Source organism: Megalobrama amblycephala, linkage group LG2 (genome assembly GCF_018812025.1).
Source record: "Megalobrama amblycephala isolate DHTTF-2021 linkage group LG2, ASM1881202v1, whole genome shotgun sequence".
NCBI classification, from domain to species: domain Eukaryota; kingdom Metazoa; phylum Chordata; class Actinopteri; order Cypriniformes; family Xenocyprididae; genus Megalobrama; species Megalobrama amblycephala.
The window spans coordinates 32,706,217-32,723,673 of record NC_063045.1 but is presented as its reverse complement, the minus strand read 5'-3'; the positions used below and the strand labels follow the sequence as shown (position 1 = coordinate 32,723,673).

General features: G+C 39.7%; 2 protein-coding genes across 3 annotated transcripts in view; both read right to left on the bottom strand.

Annotated features, from left to right (window-relative positions):
- Nucleotides 1-923: 923 nt before the first annotated feature.
- On the bottom strand, nt 924-5,377 carry nfil3 (nuclear factor, interleukin 3 regulated). Its single transcript, XM_048171167.1, has 2 exons — nt 5,178-5,377; nt 924-2,733 (listed from the first exon to the last, which is right to left on the bottom strand). Exon 2 carries the CDS (start codon nt 2,604-2,606, stop codon nt 1,200-1,202), a length of 1,407 nt encoding a protein of 468 aa, XP_048027124.1. The 5' UTR covers nt 2,607-2,733; nt 5,178-5,377; the 3' UTR covers nt 924-1,199.
- Nucleotides 5,378-9,196: 3,819 nt separating this feature from the next.
- Nucleotides 9,197-17,457, bottom strand: part of ror2 (receptor tyrosine kinase-like orphan receptor 2) — an 85,377-nt gene continuing 77,116 nt past the window's right edge. The window contains exons 5-9 of one of the 2 annotated variants that reach the window (XM_048171155.1): nt 14,354-14,472; nt 13,330-13,632; nt 12,773-13,030; nt 12,471-12,676; nt 9,197-11,503 (exon numbers count right to left, since the gene is read on the bottom strand). In XM_048171155.1, coding sequence (XP_048027112.1) covers nt 10,076-11,503; nt 12,471-12,676; nt 12,773-13,030; nt 13,330-13,632; nt 14,354-14,472 — 2,314 coding nt within the window. In that variant the 3' untranslated portion in view covers nt 9,197-10,075. Of the gene's footprint in view, nt 11,504-12,470; nt 12,677-12,772; nt 13,031-13,329; nt 13,633-14,353; nt 14,476-17,457 lie in introns of both variants that reach the window. The other variant, XM_048171147.1, reaches the window with a different exon arrangement.

Genomic DNA, 17,457 nt, shown 5'->3' with positions numbered 1-17,457 from the left:
CATAGAAGGCTTTGAGGGACATGACAAAATGGTAGGGTCAACTGAAAAAAACTAAATCATTTCTAATATAAAGATAAAACGTATGTCATGTTTTTAAACATTATTAAAGGAGACATTTCAATTAATACAAAAAGCTTTTAAAAACATATTTTGGTGACCCAATAGATAAAATACACTGAAAAAGGTCAGAGGGACTCAAATCATACCGGTTTCCTGAAATGACTCATATCATCTCACGAGTATTCATTCGTAACAACCGTTGTAAAACATTCTAAGTTAATACTTATATATGGTTACTTTAAAGAGTAGGATGATTTATTACACGATGTTATATCCACCGGATTATAGTTATATTGACATTTTTTAAGATCTGCATATTATTTTACTACATTTTAGTTAAGTGGTTCATTTTTGATTGTTTCCTGTGAGGCTAATGTTAATTTCAGTGTGATCTAGTTTAAGTTCACTGGTAGCTTAAACAATGCATTATGGTTGTGTTAATATTACAATGAATACTGTAAATGTGTCATATAATCCATTCATGATATATTATGGATGTTTAAAGAACTTATGTTACCTTACTTGAAGTCAAAGACCACTTATAAATATTATGACCAAATTATAAAGCCTTTTGGATGTTTATGAGGAGACTTTGTATTTGTAACTTAACAATAATCAAAAAGATGCAAGATATTGTGTAGATCTTAGTGTCAAGAGCCTTATAATACATTATAATTAAAAGAACTATAATCCATTTTAACTTATGTAGACATAACAGGGTGTTCATTGTGTTATAAATCATGATACTTATAGTTAAGTTATGACCACAAGCTAAACATTCAAAAGTAAATGTTCTTTTAAAACCTGCAATGACAAAGTAGATATACTTTCCAAGGTGAACGAGAAAGGGGAAAAAAACAGTATTTCAGTGCTTGCATTTATTGTAAACAAAAGAGAACATACAATGTACAATACATTTTGAGAAGTTAACATTAACAGTAGCCCAATTTTTGGCTTTTGGGCTACAAATGGAGTCATCAAGAAGACACGCCAAACTACAACAGTAAGTGCACAAAACACCATTCTTCTCAATGAAGTGCAGCTTTTTGACACCATAACAACCGCACAGTGCAGTAGCGAACACAGTGGAAAACAGGCGTTGTGCAAATAGAGAGAACTCAGTTTCAGAAACATCCATTTCATAACGAGTCAATTTCAGTAGTGCTTTTCGTGGACTCAATTACAGACCCCTGCTGCTTTGTAATCAGTCTTTTCAAGGAGGCCACCTCTGCCGACAGGTCGGCAATTCCCTGTTTCAAATACAAGTTCTCAGATTCGGAGTTGGTATACGAGTCATTTTTAAGGTCGACGATGAGTTTGTTAGGCATAGGACTTGGTGAGTCTGGACAGTGCCGGTGTTTGCAGCCAGTTGGTGCCTCCTGGTGATCATTGTGCCACTCCTTTGGCTGGTGACTCCAGTCCTGAACATTGGCCACCTGGAAGGACATCGGGCTAAGAGATGATTGAATGTACTCGGGTGTAGCGTACTGACTCATTTGGTAGCATCTACTTGCAGACATGTCAATGGGAAAGGAGGACTTGCCAGATGATTCATAGTCGGGATCAATAGCCTCCACTTTGATCTGGATGGCCCGGGCTTTGATCCTCAACTTGTGGGGCAAAGCTGAGGCACTGGCATCTGGCACTTTGAGGGTCGACACAATCACACTCTGTGAATCAGCCCGGGGTGGAACTGGACCCTTCGGGACCTGCTGTTCGTCCTCTCCATCTGAGGACTTGCTTACAGCCCCATCATCTCCATCAGAGGTGCGTGGCGAATTGCTAGACGATCTGGTGATTTGCAAGAATGGAGATGGCTGGGAGAATCTCCCGGGGAAAGGGCTACTAAGGTAGTTCCTGTACAGTTCGTATGGACTGGCCCTGTCTTTGGCATATCTGCCGCTTTCCAGGGGTTCTTGTTTGATGCTATCAGGGGTTCTGGAAATATTTATAAGTGGGCTCCCTTGGGTCACCGTGCTTGAGTCGGATCTATCGGACAAGGCGCTGTGAGGTGAGTGCTTGATGACCGATATGCAGCTGCTGGTCAAACGCGCTGGTTCCAGTTCACTTGGGTAGGAACCCTTGCTGGCACTGGGTGGGATAAAGTCCTGGTAGAGTGCAGCAGTGGAGCTGGAAATTTTCTGCACCTCTTGAGCATAAGCTGCTGAGCTCACTAGGCCAAACCTGAGTTTAAGGGACAGAAGCTCGGCTTTCAGCGATGCGTTCTCTTCCCCAAGGGCCATGAGCTTGTTCTCCAGAACCATATCGTTGAGTCTGCGCTTTTCTCGCGAGCGCTTGGCTGCTTCGTTGTTCTTGCGCCTTCTTTCCCAATACAGGTTGTCTTTCTTCTCATCTGGTATGAACTCGCGTTTTCTGCGACAGGTGGTGGACTTGGTCTTGAAAGGCAGTGTGGACAACTTGTGATTAATCAGGTCCTGGTCTGTCCCTTGCAAAGCCACTGCCAGCACCAAGGCATCCTCTCCACCGTAGGGCCCACTGCATGAGGGCTCCTTCTTAATGGCTTGCATATTACACAATGTTGTCATCAAGAATGCATAAGCACATTAGTTGACTCTGGTTTTAAGTAAACAGCTCATCGTAGACCACGTGATATAGAAGTCATGTGTGTCCTCTTCGTGAAGTCAGTTCCAGAGAATTTCCAGAGAAAAGGATCTAGGGAGATAAGAACAGAGACACACCATCATCTGATATTGTCTGGAGTGTTTCTAGCCTTTTATTAGGAAACCCACCTCCACCACCCCACCCCTTCACAAAAGTGTCTCAAGACTTTTTTTCCCCTTTTTTTTTTTTCTCTCTGATACTGCTATGGATATAAATAGTCTTTACCTGCAATACAGAGTGATTCACTAGCTGCACACGCAATAAAGAGCTGCTTATCAATTGAAGACATTTCCCAGTTTTGTTCCCTATAATGGATTGTAGGTAAAAATCCACCTCATCCAGAACTCTTCTGTTTTATAAAGAATCCCTTTATGGTGTGAGAAATTGCTGCAAATGTGAGTGAAATGTCTGAATCTCAAACAATTTCAAGTGATTTGCAAACCCGTTTGACTGATTATATCAAAAGATTGATTCACTGGCTATCCAGCATCACTAGTTCTGATCATAAAAGGAAAAATTATTTTTAGCAACACCCCTGCACATAATAATAAGTGTTATTTTAGTACCACTGAGATACTATTTTATTTTTATCAATTATTTAGAATGTTTTTATTCTTATGTTTACTGTTGTCATTTAAAGTTTTTAGTAATTTTACTGCGCATTTTTGTCATTTGAATTCATCTAAAAACTGTCTATAGTAGGCTACAACTTAAATTAAATGAGAAATGTTGCCTTGAAAATATTGGCAAAAGATGTTTAATTAATTTTAGTGTTACATTTATTTATTTTATTTACAATTTATTTTATTTCAAGTGACAAAGGTTTTTTTATGGTTTTAGTTTAAGTTAACCCTGCATCAAAGTTGACTTGAGAAAAGTTTAAAAAGTTTAAAAAGGACAGGGAAAAAAAAAAAAAAAAAAAAAAAAAAACCTTTTACATGTTGATATTATACGCAGGTCGAAACGTGTTTATTAAAATGTAATTTCCAAACTATGCTTTGCCCAATTATGTCACCATTTTTGAGGCGGGTCGTGCTCAAAGTAATGCAACTCAAGCTTTCAAACGTAAAGAGCTTTTATAATGTGGCCGTGATTAAATTAAAATATGGAAACTCTTTCGAAGAAGTACGGTCATATAGAGGCCGGTATATTATTCACAGCAATGCAGGAGACAAATTTGAAGAGCCGATCTGACAATGACCTTCCACGTACAGATCAAACAGCTGGAATTACATCATCTAAAGCGGGCTGTGGTCATAAACTGTAAAGTTTTACGTAGCAACTTAATAGTGCGGTAGATCATAACACTATTAAGAGAGTGTAAACACAGCCAGGCTTAACTTGGGCTCCAGTATAGGCGCAGACTAGAGCGCAGGGAACAAAGGAATGCGAGCAGCAGCATCACACGTGGCTGAACAGAGACAAATTAATTAATACAAGGGCGCTAGAAAAATGCGATCGAAACATCTCTCAACTCCACAAAACAAGCAAAAGGCGTGTATTCGTATACTAGAATGGTTTATGGCAACAAATTATTTCTCAAAGTCAAACCGAGAATACATTTTGGGTGAGTGTTATGGTTTTGGGATTCAACCATGGCTGTATCTCCAAGGAATAATAAAGACATGGGCTTTAACAAAGTTAGCTGGCGTGGAGTGACTCTTAAATCGGGTTTAAAATGGTAGGCTACCTCCAACGCAAAGGCGTACACACACACCATTCCCTTGTTGTGTTGTTATTTGACAGGCCTTTAATGCATTCACCCCATCCCGACAGAGACACTCAGGACAGTCGAATGTGTGCGCGTGAAACATTAACCTTAGCGATACATTTAAGATATAGATTTTTTATTTTTTTTTACAGACTGACTGAAGAAATAGCAGTTGTCGCTGAGCATGAAACAGCTCGAATGTCGTGTCGTGCTGTTGCAGTGTTTTTTTTTTTTTGTCAGAAGTGTCCCAGCTTCCGTTATTGTGCAAGGACTGTAAGATGATCATTCACTATTACACAATAAATGCAAACAACCGTTTATGGATTATTTATTATTAACATTTACTATTAAAGCGATTTTAATTTCAGTATGACTGCATAGTATTAAATCCACCAATCATCTATGTAACCCATTTTAATTTTTAAACTGTATTAAATTAACTTGCACAATGTGTAGATTTCTTATGTACTGACCTGAGAGCTTGATGCACCCACATGAATACTGGGTCAATGTGCCACCCTGTCGCCCAATCCCTCAAAAATATTATACTAGTAATGTGCGGTACAAGTACATGGGTAATAATACTTGAACACTAAAATATGTCTGCATTGATATGATGTTGAGCGAAAAGTAGTATGGCGCAAATATCACAAATAGACCACGCTGAAAGTTGCTTTACTGTATTCATCTGTTACAGCCCATGAACACCGGCTACCGGTTGAAACACCCCATACCAGCCCTATCCGTTCATATAAGCCTCCCAGTAAAAGAAGAAAGCAGTTACCTCTAATAAGCAAAGGCCCAATTAGACGGAGGTCCAGGATAAATAATGTAGGTCTATATGAAAACATTCAAAGCGATCAGAAGTGTTTCAGTAGCAGTAATAAAATCCCATCTGGAAATAATACTTGTGTTTCTCCTATGCGTTTTCCTGCCGGAGTGACTGCTGCCTCATGGATCTGTGTTAGTAGGTCACTACAGAAGTGTATTGGCAGCGTCCGTTGACTGGCACATCTCGCGACCAATCGAAATACAGCATCTTCCGATTTGAGCCAATGAATCGCTCCTCATTAATAGTAGTCTAGCGCATATGCAATAATGACTCCATGAGAATATATACTTAACATAGTCGAAAATACAGTTGAGAAACACCTTTAAGAAGTATTTTCTTAATGAAATGCTTACAGTGAAACTTTCTAAACTCGTTTTCTCTAACAGGCAATCAGATTTAATTAATATCTCTGGGTGCCAAACATTAATAAATACGTTTAGCCTATTATTATTAGCTATTATTATTGCTGTATATAGTAGCAGAACTAGCATTATTAGCCTGTAATTGTTAATCTTGATACAGAAATAAAAACAACTTACTACTTATAGCGATTATTCTCATTATTATCGGTCTAATTTTAATTGCTTCGAATTTGGATGACGTGTTTTTGTTACCGAAATATCAGCACCTCTTGTTTGAAAGAAAGTAAGCCACCTAGTGGTATTCAAAGAAAAAAGGAAAAGCTTACAATCGAATGGATAGCCTACCGTTGAAACACACTTGCATAAATGTGTTACGCATTATTACGTCGTTTAAAGGACACGGCCATACTAGAGTTCAACCAGTTCTCATTTCTAATCGCAAAACTCAGTGACCATCGTATGCACTTTCCCAACAAATAAAACTGGTTTGATATATTTATTATGCCATTGTCAATCTATATAATTTATGGTTATCTAATGGTCGATATGATATAACAGGTGTGGATGTGTGATGTAACCTAAAACTAAAGGAGTTGCACAACGTGGCGCCCAAGATGACCTACATTAAATAAGATGTGTGCGAGTGCGCCATCCAGTGGAAAAGGAAACTTGTTTAGATTGCACTGGCATTTGATGAAGTGCACATTCAGAAAGAATTTCCTATTAAAAATAGCCTATACCAAGAAGCAAATGCACTGACTTTTCGTTCATGATATTTATGGACAATACCAGCAACACTTGTGGCGTCGAGGGGTCAAAATAAACAAAACATGTATTTTTGACCCCTCGACGCCACAGATGTTGCTGGTATTGTCCATAAATAGCTTTGTTTTTATTCAATGCACCTTGTTGAGCGTGTTAAATTGCACCAGATTAATTATACTCTACTTTTCGCTCATGATATTCATTAGAACATTTTTAAATATTTAAAATATTTTTAAATAGGCTACTCTTTCCCATATCTCACACTCTGTTAGGACTTCATTTTAATGAACATGAATATTTTAAATATTCAAAGGTTTTGATGTTAACAGAATGAAAAATTATTTTAGCAACGTTCAAAGCATAACACACACCAAAGCACTCACTTGTGCAGAAACAATACCTTTTATTTAAGAGGTATTATAACCAAAGATTCACAGTGCAAAGTGAGTGATTTTCTCTTGATTTAAATGTGACCAATTAAACAAATGCAATACAAAAAAAAAAAATATATATATATATATATATACATTTTTTTTTAGTAACAGCCAGAAACACATTTGTAATAAGGAAAATGTAGCATGAACGCAAGGTCTGCTTTGCTTAGTTTCCATTAAGGTGAAAAGTAGTTGGACGCAAACCCTGTGCTACCAACTTTGTAGCGCAGTTTATGTGGAAGCAAAACTGACCCTTTGGTCGCTTGTTTTTGACAAATTCGTTCTACTGCATGCGTTTGCGTTGCACCGTCATACGTGGCTCCGATCGGTCCAGGCGCGCAATTCTGTGCCATTTCAGATGACACTGTTTTAGCATTATAACAGCGGGGCATGCGCGACAGGTTGACCAATGCACTTCTGTAGTCTGGCAGCCCAATCGTTTGAGCAGAGTCATTTCCATTCGCAAAACTTCTATTCCTCATGTAAGCTCCGTTGGTGCATGCGTTCGCCCCGTTACTGTACCTGCCCATTGGATAATAACCATCCAATAAACTGGTGCGCGGCGATTTCGTAGTATTATAGGCAGCGCTCAAATCGAAAGCTGAACTAAAATGATTAGTTTGAGGACACATTGATCCGCAACAAGCAGAAAATTGGCAATGCGGCAGACTACGCAATGGCAACACAGTTGTAGGAACGGGTAAACTGCGCGGATAACCGTTATTTGGCAATCCAATCGGGAACCCAAAAGCAGCATCCACTGGGTTATTTTGACCAGTGCTGTGATGATGAACGGCAGAGAGCGCAGCCTTTAGTTTGTCATTTTCCCGTTGAAGCTCGACGGCACGAGTCTCCAAAAGATGTTCCTCCATCCTCTTGCGCTGGCGAGACCTCTTCGCAGCTTCGTTATTCCGATTCCGTTTGAGCCAGTAATTGGTGTCCTTCTGCTCGTCAGGCGTAAATTCTCTTTTCCGTCGCGTTCCGCTGTTTGCACGGAGGCTTGGCACCGCGTGAAGTTGGTAGGCATCTCGTACATTGCTGATGCAAGTCAGTTCATCATGCGTGGAGCAACAAGTACCTGTTGACATCTCAGCAGGCAAAATCAGATTGCTTATGCAAGTGCAAATTATTTGCAGTTTGTATGCCAAAAAGTGGAGAATATATCAGTTATTATTTTGGTCCCGCCTTATTGGGAAGTGGCATGAGATAAGAACACCTACTTTACAGTCATTGGTTAACATGAACCTGCACACAATTCTCACTTAGTAACTTAAAGGTGCAATATGTAAGATTTTTGCAGTAAAATATCCAAAAACCACTAGGCCAGTGTTATATATTTTGTTCACTTGAGTACTTAACAATATCCCAAATGTTTCGAACTATTTGTACGGACGTGTGAGGAGTCGCCTGTCAATTGCGTCATACCCACGTTAACCCTCGGTCTGCTTCGGTTTTATTTTGTAGAAACCATGGAAACACCAAAGACGCTTAAATGTATTAAATGTTTTAATAGACAAGGGAACAACTGTTTTGATATATTTATAGACAGAAAACTAATTGTTGTTATATAGCTCAACACGTTTAGTCTTATTGTTTAAATCTAATTTTCTTGATTTTTTGCGAGTACCATGCTTTACCATGCCTCAGAGAAAAACACTATTTTGTCAAGTAGCTAACATAGCATAATGATGCAGCTTTATTTTTAGTAACAGTAATACAAAATTTTCTCCATCATACAATACATTTTAAAATTAATTGCATGCCATTTATCAACACAAGCCATCCAGCATTTATTAATGTGATATTCTAAAACCGATCAGCTTACTGAAGTGTGCAACAGTGTCTCACAGCAGCCGCCGAGCGAACGCACAGAGTAACGTTATAACATCAATTTCAACACACTCAAATGTATCTAATATGATAAACAGAGCTGCATTACCTCATACTCATGACCAGAAAAGTGGAAGCGGCGCCGGCGACTGTGTCATAATAAAAGTTCAGCTGCTCGTGAGGCGTGTGTTGCTCAGTCACTCCAGCGGCCTCGTTCAGCTCCCACAACTCGGTCCTGCTCTGCTTCATACTACAGTAATGTTAATAATCGCATCCATGAACATGATTCCTTACCGAGTCCTATCCCTATTATTTTGCACTGTCCGTTGAGGTGAAGACCACATGTCCCAAGATTCCGCGCTCAAACTTGGTGTCATCAAGTTACGCCTTTGTTTTGAATAGGCCTCTAGCGACCTCTAGCGGACAGAAATCCTACATACTGCACCTTTAATCTTTTACAAAGTACACATTAAATGAGCCATATAAAATAAATGATTGTGCTATTTTAATTACAATATCCAAGCAAAATGCTTTTCCAATGTCTAGCTTGTCTTTCTAGAAGTTGAGAAAACCCCACAAGTAATATCATATGTATTACTTTATTGGATTCTCCACGTGCCTGGATGAACAAAATATATGGTTAATGTTTGTTAATAACATCTGTGTAGAAAGAAAGTTTCGGGTTGGTATGACTTTAAAGTAATACTACTGGTTAAACAAAACCTGCTTAAAAACAAGACAATGAATATTACAAACCAGTTACAAATCTTCAAGAGAATCAATGGCATAAATTACAAATCTTTACAACAGGAATTCAATGTTTTATAAAAGCAACTTCTAAAAATGGACAAATGGCTTTGGGTCAGCATCCATGTCTTTGCACATCCACCTCTTTTATAGTCCAATATCGTGATCCATGAGGTTTGATCATGCACATCAATGCCCTCAAGCAAATCCTTTTTATCCTGTGGAGCTTTAAGGTTCAATTACTGAAGTAAAATAATTGAAGTCTTGCTCTCGATGACACTGCCAACTACATTAATGAATGGTACCCACAAAAAAGCCTGAAATGGTGTATCATGTTGCACAGCAACAGTAAGAACATGCATTCTTCTGAATAGCTTTGCAACAATTTGATTAAAACACCCAAACCAACAAGATCCATTGTTGTGTCATATCTGCTACTGAACCCAAAGCAGAAGGGCTGAAAGCTCGATCCTTCTTCATAGACTACGAAAATTGCAGCTCATTGGTGAAGCTGAAATCTCTTATAAAAATATCTCCAACAGCATGATGTTTCCATTCATCAGTGACTGCTGATACAACTAAAAACCCATAAATAACATCACGTCCATGTGTCATTTACTGGTTTCCCTTCACTTTTTAAACCTGTACAACTGATAAAGTAGAAAAATTACATTGCAGAGAATTACTCTTCTCATCTAATAAAAAAGATTGTCTATGCTTCTGAATTGATGCCATTGTCCTCTGTCTGCGGGCTGTCATTGTCCCCCAGGAGCTCTGTCTCTGGAACAGATAGGTCTTCATTGTGCAGACCATTTTGAGAGGCCCCATCGGCGAAATCCTCATCTGTTGCCTTCAGGTCTTCATTCATGAGGGCAGCCTTCTCCGTGCCAGACCCATTGGAGGGTGCTGTGGTCACATAGCCGGTGCTGGTGGAGCCGCTGCCGCTGTGGTGCGATCCAGCCTTGGCGACCATCTGCGGGTGCAGCTGCTGTGGAGGCATCTGCATGGGGATCTGCATGGGGTAGAAGTTCTGCAGGTACGGATAGGCCGGCATTGGCTGGTAGCCATTGACTGGGATGTAGAGTTGGGGTGGCACCATTGGGCGCATCTGGCCCTTCATGGGCACAAATTGAGGCTGAGGAAAGGGGGAAGACTTTTTGGGACTAACATAGCGGGCATTGCTGATGTTACTGACAGGACTTGTGCTGAGGGAGCTGGTTTGAGTGGTGTTGCTCGCCCCTGAGGTCTGAGCCGAGCTGTTGTAATTGGACAAGCTCTCCCAGGTGCGCAACCGTGCATGAATATCTTTGAAACGTGGCCTTCGTGCGGGGAACTCATTCCAACACTCTAACATCAGAGTGTAAATCCAGGCTGGACAGTCGTCTGGGCAGGAAAGTACTTGTCTATTGCGTACCATCTCAATCACGTCCTGGTTCGAATAGCCGCAGTAAGGCTGAAGGCCGTAGCTGAATATCTCCCATAGCACCACGCCGTAGGCCCAGATGTCTGAATCGGTGGAGAACTTGCCATACAGTATGGCTTCTGGGGACATCCAGCGGACTGGGAAGGGACTGGTGCCCATTAGCTTGTAGTAGTCGGCAGAGTAGACCTCTCTGAACAGCCCAAGGTCCAGGATCTTAACATTGAGCTTATCGCAAACCAGGATGTTACGAGCAGCCAGATCCTTGTGTACCACGTGGTGGCTGGAAAGATACTCCATTCCGGCGGCTATTTGTGTGACAATATGTAGGAAGTCTGCCTGCTCCAGGGTGGATTTGACTGTCTTGTCGTCATCAGAGCTGCCAACATCGGAGTGAGGGGATCGCATGACCAGGAACTCGTGTAGGTCACCGTGGCCCGAATAGCTGAAGATCATGCTCATGGGCTGTTCTTTAGTTATCACACCCAACAGGCAGACGATATTGGGGTGCTGTAGGCGGGACCGGAGCATCGCCTCGTGGCGGAACTCTTCCCGTAGAGGTCCCTCGTCCTTGTCCTTGACCGTCTTTATAGCCACCACCTGCGTCTGTTCACCTGGAGCTGTACCATAGAGGTGACCTTTGTAGACTTTTCCAAAACGGTCTTCTCCAAGCTCTTCCATGAATCGAACCGCTGAGAGGTTGAGTTCTCTGAGCTTTGCCTAGAAAGAAAAGAAAATAAGCCATTTCAAGTCTGCTTTTGCTCAACAGAAGAGGCTAAATGTCAAGTAACACATCTGATGTAATGTCAAAATTGAATGGCAAATACAATTCTGGCACATGAATCCTCAAAGCATTGAAGTTCGTTTTGACCTAGGAGAGATACATAATTTTTGGAATGGGTTTTAATACAGGAACCAAACTTTGCAAATGAGCCATGACTATCAAAATACACAATCTCATAAAAAAAAAAGAAAAAAAAAAAAAAAAAAAAAAAAGATATAACCACTTAAAGTTACATTTTTTGATATAACCACTTAAAGTTGCATTTTATTTTTTACATCTACAAGTTAGATTTGTCACAAATACTTTTATAATATTTAATATTGCACACCTATTGATGAATCATTGCAGCATGGAAAAAAAATATATATTTCACATCTGAAAGGGAAAGTTTATGCAAGTAAAATTAATATATTTTGTTTGAAAACATTTCAGGGTAATAATGATGTTTTGTTAGAAAATGAATATGTAGGTTTTTATAAAGTTGGACTGTTTCTGAGAGGAATTTATTTAAATCCAGTGATTTAATAATGATTTAACTGATTTAATACATTGATTTAATCTATTGAGTTAATATAATATGTTCTAATGATTTCTTATATTTAACAATGATATATTCAAATACAATTTTTTCTAAACATTTTCAAATAATCTCTCGATGTTTAAATTAATAAAAGGGTAAATGTAATGTAAGATAATAACATACCATGGTAACATTCAAAAGTTGGACATTTTTGTGAATTCACTCAATGTCAAGTTATTGATCAGATACAATATGGTTTTAGTTGAAAAAAAAAAAATTAAGTTATTACGGGTATATAAGTTTAAGTTCCTTTGAATGCAAACATGGTTCTGAATTAATTATGAGGGTTAAGACTTTAAAAAGCTAAAATGATGGAAGATTACCTGATGCTTGTGCTGATTAAGTAGGGGCAGCTCCAATTCTTGACTCGGTGATGCAGTGAGTTGTCGGCGAGTAGGAGTGTCAACAGACTCCTTTTGTTTGTTGCGGCACATGCAGATCAAGAAGAATAAGCAGGCAATAACAAGAGGTGTGGCTATACTTGGGATCAAGATGTACAGTATCTCCTTTTTCATTTTCTCTGGAGGTTCTGGGAAAAATGCAGAACAAATATTGCTTAAATACATTGAAATCAGTTGTTTTTTTGCTCACCATGAGAGTCATGAGGTTGAGATGTTCTACTTACTGCAGGGCTGAACGTCACAGACATCCACTCTAACATTAGGGTCCAAAGTGAAACACCAAGGGCTCTCCATTTGCCCTCCAGGGTTCCTGCAGAAGTTGTGCCCTCCTCTGAGTTCAGGATACTCGACAGGGGTTAGATGATGACTGTGTGGATATTGTGTACTCCAGGGCTGGCACTGGTAGCCTGATTTTGTGACACTGACCGTGCCTTTGTAGTTGGCGCCACTTCCATTGTAACAGCTGTGATTTGGGGGTGAATCTTTAACAAGGATTGAAAATTAGTATTTTCTCTCAAAACATTGAGTAAATGTAAATCAGTCATTGAAATATTCATTTGTGAGTCAGAGTTATAGACAATCATGTATAAACCAATACAACCTCAAGAAATTTTAGATGCACCACAAGAGGGCCCTCTCGCTTTAATTGCTGTTGCTCTTTGAGAGTGCTTGGGAGCCAATTACCTCAGATCTCATGCTATTATTTACCCTCACTTGAGTTTTCCTTGGCTCTGAATTAAAACCCATTTTTGTGTTTTAGAGTTCAGTCATGTCAACCTACATTGCGGAGGCAGGCCAATACGAATGCAGCTGGCAGCTTCAGGTGACCCGGGATGTGGAAGCAGTTTGCACACAGGCAGTTCGAGCTGCATGAGGATGAGAGGGTTGGAGCGTGCGATGGTGTACTCCGCATTGCACAAGTCATTCTCCAAAGCTTCGCACTCATCACGGCAGAGCTGGCGCCGTCGTGGACCTCTGGTGCCCTCCTCGCATAATGGGAAGACGTAATAGCAGAAAGATGGGATGGCAAATTCAGAGCACTGGTCTGATAGCTGGGTAGAGGTGCCAATCATCGTGAAGGCCGCTGGAGGAATGATAAATAATCACAGGAATGATAAATAATCATAAAAGCAGAAAGTATGGTAGGGCTGCATGATATATCAGAATAAAATCAATATTGTGATGTGGCTAAGTGCGATTGTCAAATCATGCAAGCTGCGATTTAATAAAGTAAATATATGTGCTTGCAGTTTCAGAGTGAAGCATGTCATTTAAACAGATGTAGTTCATGATGCATCGTTTTAGATTCTCAGAATGGCCTTGTTCATTTACAGTGAATCAAATCATTCTGAGAGCTGTGAGCTACATGTGTAAATGAACACACTTCACTCTGAAACCAGCAGCACATTTATAAATCTGCTCATAAGTTTACATACCCCTTGTAGAATATGCAAGATGCTAATAATATTTAAAAAAAATTAGAGGGATCACAAACATTGCATGTTATTTTTTAGTACTGTCCTTAGTAAGCTGTTTTACATAACAGTTGTTTACATATAATCCACAAGACAAAATAACTGAATTTACACAGATGAACCAGTTCAGAAGAATCATTCTAGAATGATTCATTCTTTCCAAATAGAGCTATTCAAGTCATCCAGTGAAACTTCCTGTATTACAAAATATATCGCAGAAAAACATCGCAATATCATTTTTTTTCCAATATCGTGCAGCATTATCATGATACATGTGGTAATAACAGTGCTCAGTGTTCACAGCGCTGGTTTCAAGAAAGCAATGCTCACCAGTGATGCGGTTTTCACTTTCGCCCTGCATCTGCAGAGACTCCACGTAGATACTCCTGTTTCCTATGAAGCGAGCACATGCAATGCCTCGGTACGGCTGGCAGAAGCCCTTCTCGTGCCTTCTAGAAGAAAATGATAGACAGTGTTGATGACCAAGATGATAACTTGCCTGAATGGCATACAGCTGATATTTAGTAAGACTAAAACTCGACTAAAGCGTTACTTTGCAGAATAAGGCCCACAGAGGACAAGTTTGAGTTTCTAACTTCAGACACCACATTACTTATCACAATACCATGTGATTATGGCAGTTTAACACTAGTTACAAGGTCTGGACAATGAAACTAAATGCTGGCCAATATAGTTTTGGAGGTTTCACGGCTATATATGCGTGGCCTGGTGGCCAATCTTCACTGATTTTACATTCCCTCAGTAAGAGCAGAGTGTGGTTGAAATAGCAGAGCAATAGCACAGTTGTACATAAAATATTGCAATCCACACAACATAATGGGAGACATATCAGAGTTCAAAAGAGGACAAATTCTTGGTGCATGTCTCACTGGCTCATCTGTGACTAGGACAGCAAGTCTTTGTGGTGTTTTGAGAGCTATGGTATCCAGGGTAATGTCGACATACCACCACGTAGGATGAACCACAACCAACAGGAGTAACTGTCGACGCAAGAGGAAACTATCTGAAAGGGATGGCCAGGTACTTACCCAGATTGTATCCAAAAAACATAAAACCACAACTGCCCAACTCACTGCAGAATTAAATGCGCACCTCGACTCTCCTGTGTTCACGAAAGCTGCCTGTCAGGAGCTCCACAGGGTCAATATTCATGGTCGGGCTGCTGTAGCCAAACTTTTGGCCAGTCATGCCAATGCCAAATGTCAGTTTAATTGGTGCCAGCAGTGACAATATTGGGCTGTGGACAATGTCAAACATGTATTGTTCTCTGATGAGTCCACCTTCACTGTCTTTACGATGTGGAGAAGCCCCATAGAGGCTTAGAACCCTGTTGCTGCCCAGTATGAAGGAGATCAGTGATGGTTTGGGCTACAATATCATGGCTGTGATTGATGGGCGTGTCACTGCCAAGGAGAAGATTCTGGAGGACCATGTCCACCTAATGGTTCAAACATTGTACCCTGAAGGGGGTGCCGTGTATCAGCATGATAATGCATCAGTACACACAACAAGACTTGTGACGGAATGGTTTGATGAACATGAAAGTGAAGTTGAACATCTCCCATGGCCTGCAGTGTCACCAGATTTAAATATTTTTGAGCCACTTTGGGGTATTTTGGAGGAGCAAGTCTTTAAATGTTTTCCTCCACCAGCATCACACAGTGACCTGGCCACTGTTCTGGAAGAGGAATGGCTTAAAATCTCTCTGGCCACTGTGAAGGAATTATATCTGTCACTCCCAAGATGAATTGATGCTGTATTGGCCGCAAAAATAGGCTCTGCACCATACTAATAAATTATTGTGGTCTAAAACCAGGTGTTTCATTGTCCCTGTATATTTGGTGCATGTCATAATTTTAACTCGTTAATCATTTTTCAGGGATGCGAGTACGTAGAGAAATGATATTTCCATCCAGTCTGACCAATCTGCAACCCTTCTTATACTGATGTTAAACGAATATCCTGCTGACCTCAGCAAAAAGACCACAGTAATGAGCATTAAGGGACTCTCTAGTGAGCCTATGCATCTCATGACCTCTTGTTCATGGATCCTGAAATCTAGGTGCTCACGTTGAGCCAAAGCGATACAAAAGTCACTGTGGACTGCGGTTTGAGTGTTATGATTGGAGCACTTCTGAAGAAGTTTCAATGGTTGTTTATTACGCTACTTTGGGCTTTGCTGTTTCTCTCATCATAATCTGAATTTGAAGTGACCAAAATCACTAAGATTTGCTGCTCAGGATATCCATCTCTGCTGTTTATGCAGTTACCGACTGGATAAAAGTGGCCTATTCTGGCAAAACAGAAATGGCTTTATGTGATGACTCAGGAACTGCTTGGAACTGGATTCTGAAGGCTTCTAAACTTGATGCCTAAAGGTTTTTTTTTTTTTTTTTTTTTTTTTGGTCTCCACAACAGACATTTGTTTTAGTCTCACAATGAACTGACAACACACAACAGCAATGATTTCCAGAGCTAAAATACGATACGGTGTAAGGCTCGGGTCCAAAAACTTGTCTCCTGTCTACCTTCTAAGGCAGCATCCTAGCTGAAATGGAACCTTGTACCTGATGGACTTGAAACATATGCAACACAAGCAGAAACTTTAGTGTGTTGTTAAAACAGGGGTAGTAAAACTAAAGGTGAACCCCAAATAGTGTGCTTGTGTACTATGCTGTTTTGTAGTATAAATAGTCTGATCAGTGTTCACACTGAAAATTCCAAAAATAAAGAGTGCACTAAATACCTGGATACACGATCATTGAAATGTTTGGGGTCTGTAAGATTTTATAATGTTTCTGAAAGTAGTCTCTTCTACTCACCGAGGCTGCATTTATCTAGGCAAAAATACAGTAAAAACAGTAATATCATATAATATTAAAATTCAAAATAACTGTTTTCTATGAGAATAAATTGTAAAATGTAATTTATTTCTGTGATCAAAGCTGAATTTTCAGCATCATTACTCCAGTCTTCAGTGTCACATGATCCTTCAGAAATCATTCAAATTCAAATCATCAATTCTGATTTGATGCTCAAGAAAAATTTCTGATTATTTCAGTGTTGTGCTGCTTTATATGTTTTTGTGAAAACCATGATGCATTTTTCAGGATTCTTTGATGAATAGGAAGTTTAAAAGAATTACATTAATTCAAAATGTAATTTTGTAACAATTTTCGCCTGCTCCATTCACCATTTTTTTCACAGAGCTCGATGAAATGTGCGAAGGATACATACAATGTTACCTTAGAATTTGGCCAAAAGAATGTATTGTAGAAGGCAGCACAATCCTTCTGGAACACCTTTCACATTGAGAGGGCGTCTACAATGCCTTCATGTTGCCTTTGAAGGTACGCGCTACTAGGTTTTTGATTAGTGCGCTATAGAGTACATCATTTTGCTTGCGAGTGAGA

What these genes read in the sequence shown, in the direction of transcription:
- nfil3 (XM_048171167.1), bottom strand. Translation starts at nt 2,606, where the DNA reads ATGACAACATTGTGTAATATGCAAGCCATTAAGAAGGAGCCCTCATGC.